At 34.3% G+C, this 21,551-nt stretch overlaps 1 protein-coding gene across 1 annotated transcript in view; it reads right to left on the reverse strand.

Moving 5' to 3' along the window:
• Positions 1 to 1,905: 1,905 nt before the first annotated feature.
• The window catches only part of LOC139980279 (complement C3-like), a 59,917-nt gene continuing 40,271 nt past the window's right edge, over positions 1,906 to 21,551 (reverse strand). Inside the window, exons 24-38 of the mRNA XM_071991823.1 lie at positions 20,059 to 20,134; positions 19,271 to 19,430; positions 18,846 to 18,926; positions 17,653 to 17,818; positions 15,594 to 15,802; positions 14,921 to 15,073; positions 14,550 to 14,618; positions 13,163 to 13,317; positions 12,290 to 12,377; positions 10,187 to 10,370; positions 8,700 to 8,786; positions 6,324 to 6,401; positions 4,834 to 4,917; positions 3,682 to 3,832; positions 1,906 to 2,644 (exon numbers count right to left, since the gene is read on the reverse strand). Coding sequence (XP_071847924.1) covers positions 2,539 to 2,644; positions 3,682 to 3,832; positions 4,834 to 4,917; positions 6,324 to 6,401; positions 8,700 to 8,786; positions 10,187 to 10,370; positions 12,290 to 12,377; positions 13,163 to 13,317; positions 14,550 to 14,618; positions 14,921 to 15,073; positions 15,594 to 15,802; positions 17,653 to 17,818; positions 18,846 to 18,926; positions 19,271 to 19,430; positions 20,059 to 20,134 — 1,847 coding nt within the window. The 3' untranslated portion in view covers positions 1,906 to 2,538. The remainder of the gene's footprint in view (positions 2,645 to 3,681; positions 3,833 to 4,833; positions 4,918 to 6,323; positions 6,402 to 8,699; positions 8,787 to 10,186; positions 10,371 to 12,289; positions 12,378 to 13,162; positions 13,318 to 14,549; positions 14,619 to 14,920; positions 15,074 to 15,593; positions 15,803 to 17,652; positions 17,819 to 18,845; positions 18,927 to 19,270; positions 19,431 to 20,058; positions 20,135 to 21,551) is intronic.

A 21,551-nucleotide genomic window follows, 5' to 3' on the forward strand; every position in this document is an offset into this window, starting at 1 on the left:
AAGAGCAATGAAAAAGGAGGCAATATGTTTGATATCAATTCACCTAAATATTTGTTTATACAATTTCACATGTAGTTTAGGCCACCTTGCTAAAGTCTCTTAGTGATCCATTCACCTTGCAGTAGCTGTTGTATATTGAAATCGTTATGACGATCTATTGTTCCATATCAAAGATTCATGGTTAATGTTTATTTCCAGTTGCCATCGGAATTATATCAATCAGAAACTAACATTGAAATATGTCATATTATTTCAGAGGTCTTTCTTGTTTCATTGCAAGACGTTAGGTAAATAACACACCTCGTATTGTGATGACAAACTCCGGTGCAATTTTACTGTTTTAAAAACTTTCCTGCATTTAAATACAGAATTTGCCCCTACTTGATACTACAAGTCATAGTTTTACTTAATCAACATGATTAAAGTAAATCCAAACCCCTCTTTAATAGCATTCACCCTAGTTAGTAATCCTTTCAATAATGTTTAGAGAACAAGTTATAAAACTGGTTTAAAAAGGTGAGTTTTGATGTTGATCTATTTCCCCATATTAACCTGTCAGCCCATTCACTAGCTGTTGTGAGTTTCGTCTCAGATGACGTGGATTCAGCATTAAGTTGAAAATGTATACTTTTAAAGTAAATTTTATTTGTAAATATGTGAAATAATTAAGTATTTTTGTTAATTAATTAATGAGATGTCTTCTTTGTCGTCTATATGTAGACCTAATCCGTTTTAAGAGCCATCTAAAATAACAAAGACGCCTTTATATCATGAAAAGTTCATATTCGCGTATTTATTGTTATATAAATCGGCACATCTTAAATGTTTCTATATTCTTCGTCAACTTGCATTCTCAAAGAAGATTTTTAGTACATATTCTTATATTTAGTCCATGATCATAGAACCATCCCCTAAGAGCGTATGTGCCCAAATGCTAAAGGATAGTTTCGACATATTGCTATTAATTTAAGTAAAGTGTAGCATAAGTTAATCTTCGTTAGCCGAAATAAAGATAAACTTCATATTGAAAAAGAAATGCGCTTAGTAAGAACACCAAAACATGCATACTTTGGTCTCGTTCTGCCAACACATACTTTCAATTGGTCGTTCTGCGTTCAAACGGATAGGTACAGAGTACGTCAAAACAACGGATGCTCCTCTTGCAGTTTTTTTTTTTTTGGAAGATATTACTCTGTTAAAATTCTTTTAATAGTTGAAGTTAACTTCTGTAGTAATTAACGCGTCACATTCAGTTTTTTTAAATACGAAATCCGGCAGAGAGAAACAGTTCGCTTAAAATTGTTTAGGAAATGAAAACTTTTTAAAGTTTCTTTTGAAGTCTTATTATCACCTTATTGTGTATTGGACTTTTATACAGTACATAGGTTGTATTAGAGAACGTGTATGTATATACGTTTATGTAATATCTGGTGCGTTTATTAATGCAGTATGCATGCGTAAAGCTTAACCAGTCTTGAAGCATTCAGTGCAAGGCAATTATTAAAGAGAACATGTCTTCGGCATATAGAATTTGCTATCTGCAGGTTAATTGTGACGAATCACGAGGAGACATATTAGGATTGGGGCTTTCGGGGCGTTTGGGTCTTACAAGTATATAAGGGTAGAATTAACAGGAAAGGTATCAACTCATGTTAATCAACAGTCTTGAAGCATTCAGTGCAAGGCAATTATTAAAGAGAACATGTCTTCGGCATATAGAATTTGCTATCTGCAGGTTAATTGTGACGAATAACGAGGAGACATATGAGGATTGGGGCTTTCGGGGCGTTTGGGCCTTTATATATATACGGGGAAAGGAAATGTCGGTTCCTGCCTGAATCATGAAAATTTATATTTACCCTTTTTGCAGTTTGTATGGAAAAAAAAGAAGAAGCTCATAGAAAATAGTTTTGAGAAACATTACTTTATTGTCAAAGACAAAGCTATATAACTATAGCACTGTTCATGAGATGTTTAGCTACCCACTCTACTACCACTTTCACATTTAAAAAGGCTCGATTAATTAGTTTTCAAAAAATCATCGAATATCTACTTCAAACTAAGAACTAGAAGTATAGTTAATTGATGGCTAATCACTTCATTAAAATTCTTTAGGATGTCTCTTGTTCCAAAGATTTCCACCTTCCGGTTGCAGTTTGCAACTCTCGCTCATTGGTCCCAAAGTGATACATATCTTTAATTGACCTTATTTCTCTTGATTTATCCTATTCATGAGATCAAAACAAATGACAGAACGACATACTGATTTATAGCATGGCGACGTTAGACTTAAAAAAAACCTGCAGATTACTGATTGAAAGCAGCTCTCCGTTCTCTTGTTATAAGAGGAAAAGAAATGAAATGAAATCTGAGAAAAGTCGTAAGACATGCTACCTAAGTTTAACTCTAAAATTATGGATAATAGAGATTGGAAAAATAGAGTATTAATACCAATACCAGCTGCCACATATTCTCTACTTATTTTAATTCCACGTTGCTGCTTTAAAAAAATTTGAATTAAAATTCAACGTTTTTTAATTAGTTGCAGCCACTGTTACCATCGCGGATGGGTATTCGGACTTCCCTGTGAAAACTTTTTCTCCAACGTGTCATGATTGAATTGTTGTCAATGACGTAGCGATACCTACAGATAAATAAAAACAGAGGTTTAGACGGTTGATGGTAATATAATGAGATGTTGTGATACTGGACCTAAGCATTTGTACTTTACACCCAATAAGTAGTGATTACCATCCACAAAAGTATATATAATACTTTGTTGCAGTGATTAAGGAATAAAGGTGGCAAATGAAGCGTCTGGCAGACAACGCTTACATTTCTAACCAATTAGTGAGCTGTTGGCCTTAAAAATAACTGCAGACATGTTCGGCTAATTTTATTACTTTTGAAACTAAAGGAAAGTTTTCTCTTCATGATTTCAAAATCTCATGTCTTATTAAAGTAAAGCACGTAAAGATATAGCAAGGATACACTGAAAAAGAGGCATTTGCGTACCAGCATTTAAAACCACACTATATTCATATCATTCGTGGTGATTATGGGAACAAGGCAATTTTCCTATGTGTGATATAACTGTTAGTCGAAATGTTACTATCACAAGCATTATAATCATGACATATTTCAAGAGTATCCCGGTGGTAGGAAGTAAGACATGTACTCGTTATCTTATTATCATATATGAAGATTTTGTTTTGAACACTAGACATTGTTGATGGTTACTTATTTCCACCAGACAAACTGTACTTTACTCAAATATATTTATCACACGCTTATATCTTTTCTACTAAAATGTTAGCGGGTTGTCCTTGAAATGTTTCAAAAAAAGTTCACAATTAGACATCATAAATTCAACAGACAGACAAGATTTAGTAGTATGGTATTTCCCTAATGTTGCGGTTCATTAATTAAGTAACATAATAAACTTTCAATTTATACCAGTATTTTGTCCATTATACCTAGCTGTCTATTTGCAAGAAAAGTAGCTACAATATGCTGTTGAGAGACATGTCTTCGCAAATGTGTAAAACAAATTCAGTTTGTCAACGGACAACCCATCTAATGAAATTCAAAGTTCGCCTCTTGTCATCGTTATATATATGTTACAGTATTACGTAACATAACATATCATGTTATGCTTCGTTGGCATCTACATACACTCACCCTTTAACCGCACCATTCCCGTCTGGTTTTGTATACTCCAATGTATTACTGCCAATTAACAAGTACTGCCTAATTCTTATATCGGGACAACGACAAGCTCTGCTGAGCCAGAACTCACGAGAGTCATGCATATGGACATCTCTTTCATCACCTATGGAATCGAAAGAAAGGCTTGTAATTAGATATCATTTTCTGTGGAATTCTGGAAACATCATACGAATGGCAGCATTAGTTAAAACCCTTGATGGTTGAAATGTATAAATGTCTTCAAATATATACAGAAAGTTAAGCTGGCGCACGTATTGGACATCATGAGATATCGCAGAATTAATTTCCAAAAATTGTGTTGATTCTGTGCAACTTCGATACTGTTATAAAAACTAAAATCAGACAAATCATAAATCGTACCAAAATCAGACAATTTCGATAGCAATGAGTGTAGCAAGTCAACACATGGGCTGCGATCGTTTATAACATCTGGTTTTTGGTTCCTTTGCGATTAAAGTCTTCTTATTAATCTTTTGTGCTTATTTAATTTTCTTGGTTTCCATTTAAGGCTATTGTTGTCAAATCCACAACTATACTCACTGCAACGTGGAATTGATTTCAATGCTTACTTCTGGCTGCAGATTCAAGTTTACAGATTGCTTTGGTATCTGTCGGTTGTTTCGCACAGTATTTCTATAATAGTCGTTGCTTACTATTACAGAGGACCATCCAACATATAACGAAGTTAATACGTTGAATGGCAGCAATTAGTAACCAAATTATACCAGCAAGTCTAGTTTTGAACTGTACAAATTGGGTTACCACCACTAGCATTTTATAACACAATATAGCATTTAAATATTGTTGTAGTAATGTTGAATTTCCTCCATAAATCCGTCTGCAAATGTCTTTTTAATACTGCATAAACATTCAAATTATTAATTGTCGGCACAGCGAGTGGTAAGTCATAGCCTTTATACTTTCTGGTTTATTTTGAAGTAATTCAACGTTTGAATAATGCTGTGTCCAAAAATGTCAAGGCAACGAAAGTTTCTCTTTCGAATGTAACTTAATTAGTGCTAAAAGATGTTCATTTGGTGAACGAAACTATATATTTCGTACTACTTTTAACGTATATTTCCTCCATTTGTCATTTGTCATTACCTCTCTTAATTGGATCCAAAATAGTTGCGTTGACGACTTTGTATCCGTCTTCCTCTCGTATGTTCGTAACCTGCAAATGATACACTAGAACGAAAGAACAACAAAAGACATCGAAATATTATGAAAAAATATATTGGACATGTTTTGAATAGACTGCAGCAGGATAAACAAACACCATGGTACTGTGATAATTGTCAATATTTTGTATATACAGTCAAAACGCTAATAATTGCTAGTCAAACTCAAGTGTGCGCTACCATGCTATTTGTTGCATCATCACTACTTGCAAGCATCGAACTAAAGGATAAACTTTAGACAGAATTTTAGTATCGATGGTTGATAATCCAACGAGAAATGCAATAATTTCAACGGCTGGTTTTAATGTGATCGGTTTTCAAGAAGTTCACTTTTAAAATATTTTAAAAATGACCAGAATATATCATTCGCATATTCTGATGACTCAACCTCTATAGCAGTACTGGATCTGAGACCACATCTCCTTGAAAAATTAAGTCGTATATTCTGATGACTCAACCACTATAGCAGTAATGTATCTGAGACCATAATTTCTTTGACAAATTAAGTCGTACATTCTGATGACTCAACCTCTATAGCAGTACTGGATATGAGATCCTAATTTCTTTGACAAATTAAGTCGTACATTCTAATGACTCAACCACTATAGCAGTAATGTATCTGAAACCATATCTCCTTGATAAATTAAGTCATACATTCTGATGACTCAACCTCTATAGCAGTACTGGATCTGAGACCATATCTTCTTGACAAATTATTTCGTGCATTCTGATGACTCAACCACTATAGCAGTAATGTATCTGAAACCATATATCCTTGACAAATAACCTGTGAGTATCTTCTCGTTCACTGTAAGGTGCTAGTGAGAAGTTACTCACTGTCATACTCATGAGAAGTTGCCCACAACCTTAATGCTATCTACTAATTAGGGATTTCGATTACTCACTGTTGGAACAAAAGAATTTACTCGGGAGGAATCTTAATTTCTCACTTGCTCATAGTTGAGTTTGTTTTGAATACTCAGACTGCTCACTCTTTAGTAATGTCAAGTTAATCTAGTTGGTCACTATGCATTTAGCAAATTAGATTAATGGTAAGGTATTGCGGCCCGTTTGCAGACTCGTTCCTCACGTATATATCTCTCACTGGTCTAACCATTAAAGGTATCTCCACTCTTTTCTGGTTTCTCACATGCGCTGTGTTGAAACTGTTGACTTTCGGCAAGCGTTGCAATACCAACAACCACTTGAAGATTGTTTTCATTGGTATATAATGATAATGAATATAATATATTATAAGTTTGAAATGAGAATTCGTATCAGATGTTTAATACTGCTTTTTCACCCACGGCCAATGTCGATGCTGTGAGGATTGCACACAATGTCTTCAGTGATGATGACAATTAAGGCATATCTGAGACAGATAAAAAGATCTTGTGTCAAAATATACTTTACCATATGTTTGAGCACTAACACACGCAGCGATCAATAGTTCACCAGTATCCGGTCTATCAAAACAAGGAGGGCATTCACCTTGAAAGAAGATAGAAGAAGATGATGAAAACACACGTAATCCCAAAGAACGGTTCTGTGGCAAGTTAGCTTCATAATTAGTGAATGAATTCATTCCAAGAAAAGACTGATCACTCCGAACACTTTCAATGGAATTCTCACATGTTTGCAGTTAAGAGTTTATTTTATATTTATAAAGACATATTAAAACTGAAGAGGTTAACTCATAAACATCTGTGCAGAAGATCAACTTTACGCCGAGTATAGCAGTTTACTTCGATCATTTCAAATGTTTAGCTTTGATGACAGAATGATATTCTTATCACTCTTCATTTGCAAAGCTTTAAGAATTAGAATAATCTTGTTGGTTCAATTGATCGATTCAGCTCTAATGGAGGCATTACCTGATGTTAAAGAATGACCATATACCTAGAATGACCTAAGAATGACATTAGGTCGATATGTAATAGCCAAAGACAAAATTATATTTTACATTTAATGCTGAATCTTTGCAATACTTCTTTAATGAATAGTATATATATGATGACTTCAGCTCCTCACTGTAAGCCAAATTTTGAATATTTATCCATTGCTTTAAAAATTAGAAAAATATTCTAGATTTCTAATGTACCATGAACACGTTTTTTGTGTCCATATGGATGTTTTCATTTTGAATCTTGTGTTGCATCTGAGGTACTAAATACGACACAATGGTCGATGTGTTACACTAAGTAGTCCATGCTAATAAAATTGATGAATTCAGATGTTTAAATGGTCATTATATATATATATATATATATATATATATATATATATATATATATATATATATATATATATATATATATATATATATTATATATATATATATATATATATATATATATATATATATATATATATATATTTATTTATTTATTTGTGTGTATATGTGTGTGTGTGATGGTGTAGACATTCATATGGACAGAAAGAAGTATTTTGTAACGGTCTACAAGATGTCAAAAGTAGCTTTGTTTTGTAGCTAGGTCATCCTTCAAAGGAGAATACTCCTCCTGAAAAATGGAGTAGTTTGCTTCATTATTGCACTATTGAACTTTGAAATATCAAGATTAACATCATTGTGATCCTTTTACTAGTAAGTAATTTATCACTGGAAAGACTGTTCATTAACTATAAAAACCATATGCAAGATGCATATCTGAAAAGCTGAAGAAAGGCAAACAGTTTCTGGATTTTGAAATGCAACATTTACTATATATATATATATATATATATATATATATATATATATATATATATATATATATATATATATATATATATATATATATATATATATATATATATATATATATATATATATATATATATATATATATATATATATATATATATATATATATATATATATATATATATATATATTCAAGCTACTTAACGTTGTTTTTATTGGATGTCAGTATCAATAGAGTATAGATTAATTTACATCAACTGGAAAATCTGTTCTGAGATAACCAAGTTAAGAACGTCTATGTGGTCTGATCTGCATTGTCATGCCATGTTGTGGATTGTTGCCCCAATCTTGTTTCTTTGCTTGTAGGTATACCATTATTGTATACAAGTATAGATAATACAATGGAAGTATGCACATCTCGTAATTAATCTACCAATTATGTTAATGAATTGAATTGTATTTTTCAGGTAGATATAGAAGAGATCGTGGTACATTTTAATGAAGCACACTGTTCCAGTTTTCCTCATTTTTAATGTGCTTTCGTTACAAGTCATGATTAAAAGAAGTGTGACAAACTGTTGTCTAATGAAATGTTTTTATCACGGGATGGACATTTACTCCGAGAAGGTATATTTGCCTAGGTACTAAACTGATGTGGTGATGGTGCAGGACTTTCCTCGAGAACTCTATTCGAGACAACCCCGCTCCCCCTTTCCCCCTTCCGTGCCCGCCTCCATCATAACAGATGCAACCGGAGAAATTACTTTCATGGAAAATTTCCCCTGAATGATACAATAATAAAAACATTTGATTATATTCAAATCAGGAAATCCGATTCAACTGAGCCAATTAGAAGCACAATGGACCATTCATAGAATCGATTTACCTCCCTACAACCGGACTAATTATTCACTAGTGTAGAAAATTACGTGGGAATGGCTTTAACCTGTCGGTTAGGATAGTCAGTGGATCCCGTGAGGGTGTTTTATAGGCCTACTGTCACACGAGGGGTACAAACCTGACTTTTACATCACACATGAAATAAATTTCCATCAGCTCAGCCTTTATGACATGGATCGACTTACTTGAAATACAAGTACATTCGTCATCGTTACACAGCGTCTGTACTACATTTGAACCTTCTCCTGTATAGAATTGTATGCACTCCTCATCTATAAAAGAACAGATTGAAAAGATCATTAAAAAACAAAATTATGAAAACTCACTTCGAAACTAATGTGTGATATTAAAATATGCCTATATGATATGAACTACATGCTGTTAATTGTTGACATAAGTTGCCAGTTTGAGCATGATTAAACGTTAAATAGCGAAGATGCTTTGCGCAGGCTCTGAAACTGAACAAATCATGATCATTATTCAATGCTATAGCCCAATTCAAGTCCTATTAGACTCTTGGAGACGTCTGAATAATTTGTGTAACAGCTGCAACGGACATTGCAAAGTTACACCTGTGATATCATCATATACGATGTGGAGTTATGATATGAATTAATATAGCATACGATATGCATATGATATGATTCGCCGCCTAGAAAATAATACATTAAATGTGTTTTGTGGAGTATATGTCTACATAACTCACATATGCAAGGAAACCAATGTTCACACACACGGTTAACCTAGCCGAGTTTGTACACGTGCGTCATTACAATTTTACAGAATGCAGGCCTATATACTTCCCTATACGTCAGAACGCTATACATAAACTTACATATCTCCGTATATAAATGCGGGTCGCTTGCGCGGCCCAATATGGAAGGACCTTTCGTTATATTTTATGAACACAATGATGTATATAAGGACAAAAATAGTTCTTCTTGCATTTGGCAGAGTCGGTCGGAAATAAATGAAACATTTACTGAATTGGATTTGATCATTTGAACGTGAAAAGCTACTACTGTTATTACTCAAGACGACATATTTGCATTTTATGGGATTTCTTGATTGTGGTTTTCGTATTGAAACGTGGCTTCTCGTCTGAAGCCGAAACCCGAGGCATCCTTTCTCTTAGAAGGGGGACATCTCCTCACTGACAACCAGACAGTCCAGATATGGGTATCTCTGGGCAATTAATGACACGAGAGCAATCAAATTAAGGACTAAGGGGTTTATGAGGCGAACCCCGGAGCTCTGCAGTGACGCTGCTAGCCATCATCGCAGCGTGTACAGAACTGACAAACACACGTGCAAAAGCTATGTGCACAACTAACGCTACATACAGCCTATTACGTAACAACACAAAAATATGCATAGGGTGCAAACTACAAAATTTGGCTTCACTACAGTATTATTGGATTAGACTATTGAGAAGTTGGGAAGTGCATGGATAGAAAGATTAAAAGACCATGTAAGGTTATATGCAAACGTGAACTCGAACCTTATGCCTGGCAAGTTGTGGCAACCGTACACATGTTTAACGATTTAATTCATTGGAATTGTATTCCATGTGTAGCCTAGTGTAGATACGAGGAACAGAAGCAATTTACAGATACGTTTAACTTAAAATCAGGAAAATCATCACGCTTTATATGAAGTATTAGTTACTAACCTGGATCGTAATAGTCATACACTCTAACAGCTGCGTGATGAATGTTGGTGACGTTGAATGCACACGTAGCCTGAAATTCAAAGCTTATAGAGCCTTCGCGTTGTATGGGAAAGTAATCAGTATAGAAAATAACTGAACGGTCTGACACTTCATATCTTGCGACAAAGCTATTCTCTTTTACGACCTGTTATAGGTGAAAAAGTTGCATGGATGAAGTTAACATATAACTCAGATAATGCGATCGCGTATTATAGTTATATCCATGAATACTTACACAAAAGCTTACAAATATTAATTATTACAGAGATATCGGCATATTAGTACCACGAAAGAAATAATTTACTAGTATTAGCCTGAAAGTTGGTATATGTATAACACGAAAGAAATAATTAACCACTTGTGGCGATATGTGATTTGATTTATAAAAGTATTATCACATTTTCAATTATAGCAATCATAATTAAAACAAAAACAGATATAGAATATGCCACGCGCCGTTCCTGAGTAGCTGTCCATGAGTTGCAGCAATTTGTGAATGAGTTGAAATTCCTTTGAAAACTTATTGGAAAAGATGGAAAGTTTATCGTAAGACTATAGGCAGTCATAAGTCGTAGATCGACAATATCGTTAAATGTACGAGAAATCGATTTCTGATGAGTTGCGCACAACTGACAATTTCCGTTTTCTCGATGTTTCATTCAAGTTCTATGATTATGATTTGACAAAATCGGCATATGTCAAATTAAATTGACACATCACAATTTCTAGCAACTGTTTAAGAGGACTCTATCACATGTCATTACGCTTTAGATTGGAAGAAACCGCCATATGTACGAGAAATTGACATATGTCAAATAAAATTTACATTTGTTTATTTCTCGCACTCTTATGGAGAACACTTGTCACATCTCAATGTGTATCTTTCTTGACTGGAAGTAAACTGTCATTAGTGAAAATATTAGACATATATCGAATAAACTTGGCATTTGTCAGTTTCTCGCTGTCTCATTTGGAGGATACATAATTCCTCATACGTCGATTTCAGAACTCATGGCACTCTATAGGAACACCATAAACGTTGATACATGTTCCATATTCAATGATACTCCAAATAATATCTTATCTGTATTATATCAGCTGGGTGCGCTTCGCAACTTGATTCATCTTTATATTCCACTCCTCACCAGATTAACTCAATAACTAATACAATTTTGCATATAAACAATGTGATTTATCTCAAGCTTCAAACTGTTTTCGCAATGATCAATAACAACGCACATCGAACAAACACATGCTAATATGTACTATTCGTAGGCTTAAAGGTTATCTTAACATGTGTTTGCAGGGGCGTTGGAAGCTATTTGGAATTGGTACGGCAGATCAGAGTGTGGCCATCTATCATAGTTATCAGGGGGACGTTTGGTAGGTCAAACTACGCTACGCGCCACCATAGTTGGCGCGTAGCGTATAGGAGAAAATTTTGAAAAAAGCCTCCCAGATTGCACGAAATGGCCCTTCCAGAGCTTGAAAAAAAGACTTCTGTGCGTTCTCCATTGTCTGTTTGTGTACCCGATTAATCTTCTGAAACACATTTTTGAAGTATGTTTCATTTTGGTTCTTTATTTTTTGCCATTTTTTTTCCTTAGTCCTACTTTCTTTCTTTTTTGGCGCCGTGAATATTGTACCGGCTCCGACGCCCCTGGTTTGTTGTCGATATTTTTAAACCCTTGTCATGCAAAAAGAAATTGAAACGTAAACCATTATGAGTAATAGTCTCTGCTCAAGAAACTAGTTCAAAGACGGTAAACGTTTTAAAATTGTAGGTTTTGTGATTTATTCATATTTCTGTAGTTTGAGGAAACTGCTGAGGATGTTCTTAAAACAGGCTTGTCTAAATATCGCCTACGGTATACTCTCACTATTAATGAGATGTTTTAAACATATACGCTGGTAAAAACATAGCTACCTCGTTCATGCAGTCATAAATCAAACAATGATATCAATAATACTGACGCATTCTGAACTTCATGCCTCCGAAGAAAATATTACAAAAATAAATTGACATTGGTTGATTTTGTCATAACGAGTAAATGATCACATTACCTTTTCGCAGCTCGTCTTATTTGGAGTAAAACCTGTGAATAGTCCAAAATCTATAATACCCATGCTGGTGTTGGTGTCGCCCAAATAGCTACAAAAATCAGAACGTGCAGGTATGAACGATTTAGTTGGAGGAAGTAACTTGTTTATAATTAACACCGCTACACATAAACAAAAGAGATTTGCAATGTGTCAAATTTGGTGCTATAGTTTGGATATTATAGGCTAACTGCTCATTTTATCAACTAAATGAGCCTTAACCGAACAAATCATTTGTCTCTCAACAAAGACACCTAATGCTTTGAATTCTTACCATTCGAGAAACAGGATTAAATTGTACTGATTGCATTGTGAATTAAATATTCCCAAACTACTGAATACGTAGTTTTCTATTCCACAACCATCATGTACAATTTTATCATTTCTTTATGTGCCATTCAAAAGTAATTTTTACCTAGCATTGCATGTCAAGTTGTTATCTTCATTTACTTCTCATTTTAAATATATATTTTGGAGGCTTTTCTTTCACAGAAATCAACTCGATTATTCTTCAGTATAACACGTTAGCATGTTATAAGAGATTAATGACGTCAAGTTCACAAGGAAATATATATATATATATATATATATATATATATATATATATATATATATATATATATATATATATATATATATATATATATATATATACATATATACATATATATATATATATAGATATATATAGATATATGGATATATATATAGATAGATATAGATATATATATAGATATATATATGTATATGTATATATTTATATATTATTTTTCTGTTTGTTTATTTATTTATTTATTTATTTATTTATTTATTAATTTGTATATCTCAATGACTTACGAAACTTCAATGTTAATTAAAAGCTCGTCGCCCACAAGGTACCGTATTTCTTCATCGGGGTCTTGATCCGTGTTAATTCTCCTGGTAGAGATGACCATATCAAATGGACACAGTTCTCTTCTGTCGTTACTATTTTCGTTGTATTTCACTTCGACCTATAGTGGAATATATTTGTTGATAATCAATCCAACACGCACAATAATATCATATTCACCAAGGAAGACAGTAGTTTGGATGGACAAGGAATGATGCCTTAAGCTACAATAGATTATCTATGAGGCTTTCCATCATCGCCGTCATATCGTTCCTAACAGAGCCGTATAGATACAGCTCTAGATAATTTTGAGCGTGATTAATACTATATTTACAGATCTCCAAAGATTTTGGAAAGCGCTGTAACAAATGATACCTTAACATATGTGATGGTTGTGAAAATATGCTTGAAAAGATGTCGTCTTGTGATCAGCGGAAGTGATTAGTTTCGGGAAACTAGAAAGGGCTCATATGACAGAGCCCTATGTTAATTAAGGACGTGTCTGGAGATCTCAAGGTTTGAACAAGAGCGAAAAACATAAACAACATGATACGTAATACGCAGCACACCTATACATACAGAACCTGAGAGCCTAAACGTCATATCGTCTTTATATGATTGACGAAGTTATAGCAAGTTTTCTTTCAACCAAGTATCACCAACTGTGATTTATGGAGCTCCATTTCAATTCGATAGTAGATGATAGAACATGGTCCAAAGGAGTGGAAACATAAGATATAGCTGCAACATGCATTTGTACGTATACATTATATTTGATGCGACGCCGTCTTCTCTCTATTGCAAAATATTAGTTTTATCTTAAAATTACCATCAAGTGTGCAGTTTATTAGAATAGTTTACTTGTATCATACGATGATGTATAACCTCCACTCGGACCAATCTAATTTAACGTGCTTAAATACTTTCCAAAAATATATTTGCTAACGTTAACCTCCAAATGTGTTTACACAGTTTACACAGTGTATTTTCACGCCACATTATGCTCTGGTGTTCAAAATGACGTGATATGGACTTTACACATAACTAACTTAGTGCAAGTCTTTCCATTGTATCTCAGGCTAATGCAATTTATATTTTTTGGGGGATTGGTTAAATCTGATAGATTGGCACTTCTCTCATGTTCCGTGAACATTGGTGTCTTGTTAATGAAGAAATCCAATTTATGATTTGGTTGCTGAACTCAGTCTTGTTCACAATTTAACTATCCTAAATTTGATAAAACGTTTCAGCAAAGCTTACCTCTGAAATTTGTCTATTTGTTTACAATGTCGATTTATGTTTAGGCTGTTCGTTATAATAAATTACAAGTTAAAAATGAAATTCTTGCCGTACATTTAATGTTCCAGTTCCCTCTCCTTGCGTTTCCACAAAAAGTCGGTCTCTAATGTTCTCTTTCGTTACCTAAAAATAAATCAAGACAATCAGTTATTACAATTATCATTGATCTGAACTGTATATTATATATATATATATATATATATATATATATATATATATATATATATATATATATATATATATATATATATATATATATATATATATATTTGGTTGGGTGGTTTCTACCTTGGCGTATCGTGCTCTGTATACATGTGTGTGTTTGTAAGATGTACGAATTCCGTAAATATGATTAATATATATAATTAACATATTTTTATTATAATTAATATAATACCAATATAAAACACTAATTACATGTATACCTCTACTGTCTTCTGAAGTAAGGTGTCTTCATTTTCCAACCGAAATATTGTCTTGAAGCCACTCGCACCTGATATGTTGCAGTGAAGATTCAAGTCACCTCCTACGGTGAGGGCTGAAAACTCCGAAAGAGATTGCAGGGCGATGACCGTGTCCTGGAAAATAAGCAGATGAATTTGATCATTAAATCCTGGCATTATGGAACGCTCAATGTACATGTTAAGTATTATCAACAGCAAATGGACAGACATTAGTTTGGGACCGACAAGACTCGTTATTTCGTTTACTTCACAAAACGTCTATTTTTTGCTTTATTTTCACAAGTAGTCGAAAGTTTGTCGTAACAAGTCACAATTTCGATAAAACGCTTAAAAATTATAGCTTGCTACGCCACTTCCGTGTAAATGTCTGCATGTTTTCAACACAACCCAAATATTTAGTCAAGCCATTCCTCTTAGTTTAACCTTTATATGTTGCCTATAAGAATGAGCTCTGTCGTGGTATGAACCGTATCGAGACAAATTGCTAACCAGCTGTGCCTTTTTGCAGGAAAAGAAAAGGCCACGTTAAGAAAATTTCAAGTAAATGTGATAAACTCAGTGAAAGTGATGAAAAAACGGACTAATTGGGAGGTTTCCAGTTAAAATATGGGAATTCTTGAATCGATCATCTTACTTGTGTAGAAACAAATCCTCCACCATAATTTTGTTGCGTCGATAACCAGTTTGCAATTTCTGCAGCATATGTGAGTTCACGAAGTTTGATCTGTGCCAAGAGAGCGTACCCGGTCGTCTCGACGGAAAGAGCTGAAGGACGGCGTTGAAACCAGAATGGTCGCCCATCTTGTTGCTGGTTGCCTGCACCCCAGGCACGAGAATTCTTAGCTTATAAAAAGATAGGTCGAAAGGAAAATTGTTCTGGGTAATTAAAATGCCGTGGAAGACGTCTTGGAAAATGCAAGTATTACCAGGGTGTTTACTGGTTACAATTGTTTTATTTTCTTCTTATGTAATTCTGTCTCCATTTTTCTTATTTCTCACTTTTTAACGCGTTTCTTTTAAGTTTTTAATACTAATTCTTGTAGCTTGATTAATTAAACTCAAGCAAATACTTGTTTTCTCAACGTCCACCTATTTTGAATAAGAGTTCTCCAATGGGTTGCGATAGACGTGTGGGTTTAAGTTTTTCTTATAACACAGATAGAAAATATCAGGTTAGTGTTCGTCTTACTGCAAAATCACGATATTGAAGTTCACTGATATTCCGGGAAGTGTGGGGGGGGGGGAGAGTATTGATGTTGTTTCGTAATTAATGATGTAAGTAGACTCCTCCCCTTATAGTATCATAATATTATTTTGTGTTTTCGCGAGGGTACGTTTCTATCCGGGTATGGTTGGTGGTGCTGGTGACGTATGATCCTACAGGGTGTGGACGACACGAAATTATGGGATAGGTGATGGGGAATATGAGACCTATAGGATAGGAAGCAAGAAGGGGAGAAACAGGGAAGGGTGTCAAACAAATTGAGAGAGTTTAGAGTATCGGCGAGAGAAAGAGAGAGTTGTTAGAAGAGGAGAGAGCAGAAGAGGTACATATGAGGAGGGAAAATTGTTGGGGGGAGAGAGAGGGAGTGACATGGGGGGTCTGGAAAGGGGGAGAGCTACATCAGTATTATTCTTTTACGAAAGGAGTTTTAAATTCCGTTACGACTTTTTAGCTCCCGAATTCTTACAACGAAGGAACCGCTGTTGAACACCATAATACTTTTAATATCATAAAATTTTATAATTAAATCTACGAAGGAACCGTTGTTGGATACCGTATTCATTTATATCTTATTGTCATTATTCTATCCATTCTTTCATGGAGCACCTTATATATATTTTTTTTATATTACATTAAATGTTCGATTAAGTCGTCTGAAGTGAGGGCAACGCCTTCCCAGCTTAATTCTTTTATTATTTCGAGGAAGCCCATAACTTCTTCTATACCATCTAAATAACCCGGGGTAAAGAAACTCATATTCATATAATCTGGAATAAGATAAGTATATGCGTGATGGGACTACGAGATCGTCGACGCTAACTTCCGGAAACGGAGAGAAATTCTTTGAACTCTTAACCTAAAACAAGCGATGGATATGTTACTGTTACCATTTGTGTGTGCGTGTGTTTGTTTATTCTGATAGTTTGAATCTTCTTTGTCTTTGGAGTAAACCTGGGATAATCATAAGTATAAAGAGTCTCCCGTGAGCAAGTAATGTGTGAGTTCGTTATACCTTTGTTTCATATAATTATTTCACTTAATATCATTAGTTACAAGTCAGTATTCGGACAAGTTCAACTTATTATCGATACAGTTTGTAAACTGGAAAACGGTTTCAGTCTTTGCTTGAGTCCTCTTGTGTCACCACTTTCTTACCATACCCGCGATTCTACAGTGATAACTTCACATATTCACGTAATACGGTTAAAAGTCATCTATACACTTTCTTAAAAATTACCGGTCTGGGCCTTACGGCGTACAATTGTTAAGATGCTTTCATTGTTTCTCAGGGTTTAACGGCTACATTGAGCAAAGCACATTCCAACCTTTAAATGAAAGGTGTGAGCATGATAACGAAATTTTGAATTCACATATTTACAAGAACATGAATTAGCCAGTATTCCACATAATTATAATGTTCTCTGCTGCTCACAAATTCTTTTTCCTTTTCTTATAATTGCTATCTTACCTGGATCGTGGACGGAGTGAGATCTTAGCTTAATATTGGCATCTGCACGCCTGTCACTATTCATTAGAGCTAAGGCATAGGTCACCACAGCAATTACATATGGTCGTTGAAGTCCATCAAGTTGATCCTCCAAGTAAGAAATGGCGTTGTTCTTAGCAGCTGGGTTCTAAAATATATAAGAAAAACAAACAAGTAAACTATGTTTTAACTTGTTAAGATTTCCTTATTTTTTATGGTACTATAGCGTTACGGCATTTGTATAGTGACACCGTTACATAATACATTGATGAATGTCACCATTAACTACCGAAAACTATAACAATTTTAAAATAGTTAACCACATGCGTTTTCGGTCATTTTCGTATACGTGCTTAAGTTTGGCAAAGTCTGAAGCTTTGCCGCCTATAACTTTTGCGTTTTACCGTACATTAGTGCACTGAAGGCATACAGAGACTAATATTTTACATTTGCTGTCAGTAAATAGATACTATGCCTATTCATATATATTATTATTCAACGACTAGTTGAATACGCTGGTTGTGGTTCGCCAGCATCGGTTTGAACAGAAGTTAGCATTCGTCGAAACGATCGTCTCGCAAGGATCTCAAATTCTTCGCAAGGCGCTACCAGAAGATCTACAGACCAACCCTTACGTTGGTCCTTAGAATTATAGTAAGGTACATTTAATGATATAAATTGAACGTATCCTGTAGCTATAAGCTTAAGTTAAGTGTTAGTTTTAACCCCTGCAATTAGAATTGTACAGATTGATGAAAGATGGTGATTGAATGGGAATTATATTTGATCGATACATTCCATTCCATTTATTGTCTTCCTAGATACGTAAATTATTTGCAGGCTTTTTTCTGTTTTTTCCGTAACAGTAGAGAGGAAAGCACTATCCGATTATCCACAGAGGTGGAAGTTTCCTGAATAAATAAAACTACACTGACACGTCGAGTCCATCATCTATTTCAGCTCTGAATTTGACGACCGTTACTAGCTACACGGTAAGAGTATCTGGCATTTGATATTGCTTGAAGTATCATAGAGTATGATCCCAGTTTATTGATGTTTAGTACACCCTGAGAATACCAACGTAAACCAAATCATCAATCAGAAGAAAAAAGTTAACATTAGTAATGTCTATTACAGTAATAAAGTAATAATATCATATAAAATGATGTACTCACCACCTGATCACATGTAGACCTACATTCAGCCATAGCGATTAAAGTGAAGGCAGTCATAGCAGTGTCACCCTCAATACCGCCCTGAAAAATCGACAACAAACAGAGAATGTTTATAGTCCATAGGTGGCTCAGGTTTTAAACGCTCAACAAAGAAACTTTATTCTCTATTCCAATTATGTTTCACAGCTACATATACTTGAAATCAATTTAACTCAATGGGGGTCTTACATATCAACAATGACATCAATAATTGTTTGTGTAAAACGCCAATTTTTCCACTGTGAAAATGAATAATCTAGATTTCATGTAAACCTCTTCTCAGAATGTAACTATTTTCATTTTTATGCAGTTTTTATCTTACTGATTAATATGATGAAATAAACATCTAAAATGGTTGTATGATGAACCATTCGTTATATACTAACCGTCATTTCTTTGTGAATAACTGCTAGTCCTTCATAGAAAGCACCATTAGCACGTTGTCTATTGCTCACAATCCAGCCAATGGCACTACATGGAACCATGGCATCAACTGCAGTTAGTTCTGAGGCTTGACAAAATACCTTAGCCACGAAAGCGGTCAACCTGTATAAATCAAGTCGCGACAAAGTAATGAACACGTCTATATGAGTGTATAATTGGTGCCTTCGTGATTACAGCATTGGGGTACCATGGTTGGTCAGCTGGTATACAAATTTCAAAACGAAATATACAAAAGAATAAAGTGCCTTCGGAATTGATGTCTTTTGTGTGTGTGTCTGTGTTTGAGAGAGATTATTCAAAGGAAATAGAGACAGATTGAAAACAAACAGCTTGTCACTTGGAACAATGAAGTCACTCTTACATTTTGAAGTTGGTACTCGGTTAATAACTTAATGAAATCAGAACAGAATTCTTTGCAACTACATTATCAATGGATCCAATGGTAGCCTATAGATTAAAAAGTTTAGAAATGGTGGGCTAATTGTTTTTTTCTTTTCTTTTCTAAAGTGTTAACCACTTCAATAAACAATATCAGACACCAGACATATTTGTTAAGGAGCGCCTGGATAGACATTACTTAATTTACATTACTTAATCGATATGACTAAATTTGCGTAAAATCACGAGTCATCAACGAAAATCTCGACAACAAAAGATATAAATCTAATTTCCTTGGCAATTAGAGGTCAGTTCCTGAAAGAATAACGAGGTAACGCAATATTATACGCACCACGTGCTACCCGCTCTACTGAGAAACGCTGAAAACGACCCATCTGCGTGGCGATAGGTTGTTTCTCGAACTAAACCTACAGGAAAAGCCAAGGAAAGTATACGTTATAACAATCATTATCGATATAGGAGTGCACACAGTTATGGGTAGAGAATGTCACTCTTAACCGAATGAACACAAAACATAACAAGTAAACATTTGATGCTACTCGTAAGGATAGAGAGTTGTACTATTAAAAATAATACTACAACGGAATGACTATATAGTAACAGAATGACCAAAAACCTTCAGGTCACTGGTTCCAATCCAGTTCTACCCCCCCCCCCCAAAAAAAATATTACCAATCGTTTTTTGGTTTCGATGATATTCGTAACATAGATGCATTCATGATGGCGTGCGTGTGTGTAAGTGTGTTTGCGTTTGTGACTCCCAGCTTGTAAACATGATATCTCAAGAAGGGAAGGTCAGACAAATTTCATATTTGATGTATAAAAGTACCACATTAAGTACAAGAAGCCTATTGTTTGTGGTGGAGGTCAATGTCATTTGGGGTCACCAGGGGTCAAATTGTGAAAACCTTGTAATCACGATATCTCAATACTCCGACCTCTAATTTAGTGTGTAGAAGTACCACATTGAGTTAAAGAAGCCTATTGTTTTTGGTGGAGGTCATTGGAGTAATCAGAGGTCAAATCGTGAAACCCCTGTAAACATGTACACCCTCACTTTACATTACATCAGATTCATGAAGAAAACTGCTCATGTTACATCATCGAAACCAAAATGCATTTTTGCATTCTGGTTTATTTTTTATTTACTTATTAAAGAAAGCCTATATAAAAAAAAAATGTGAAATCTATGAAAATACTCAGTACACGGTTAGTTTACAATGTGCTGACTTCTGACTGACAGCCCAAGTAAAGAAATGGCTATATAGGGACTGTTATAAACTAATGATGGCGCAACGATGAGCTTGTAATGTAAAGGTGACTGGTCGAATCCTAAAATTGTTTTGAAGTATTAAAATGAAATTAAACTAAATACATTTTATTGGAGTCAGAAAGCCTGACGAGAGTTGACATATTGTTGCTTGGTACACATATTTCCACAAAAGTATAGAAACAAGTTAATATTGGAGGAATTCAAATGTGCTTTATTTCATAATTAAATCCAATGTTCCTTCAATTAATTACACTTTGATTTTAAAATGTACCGGTAGTGTAGAAGAACTTACTTTTCAAACTTTATATATTGCTTCATCCCTTCACATTCATTCACTAATTTATTGTATTTAAGATCATGTAATTCATTACATGAGCATGTTACCTTAAACTCACTGCTACCGCCCATGTCAGCATGTTCATTACACAAATGTAAAAAAAAATAGTCTATACATGCGGCTCAATCAAGATTTTAACGCAGTCCTATACTATTATCATCCATTTTTTACAATGCCACAGAGGAAACGTCTGAAAACGCCTGTTCAGTCATTG

This window comes from Apostichopus japonicus, chromosome 14, assembly GCF_037975245.1.
Source record: "Apostichopus japonicus isolate 1M-3 chromosome 14, ASM3797524v1, whole genome shotgun sequence".
Lineage (NCBI taxonomy): Eukaryota > Metazoa > Echinodermata > Holothuroidea > Aspidochirotida > Stichopodidae > Apostichopus > Apostichopus japonicus.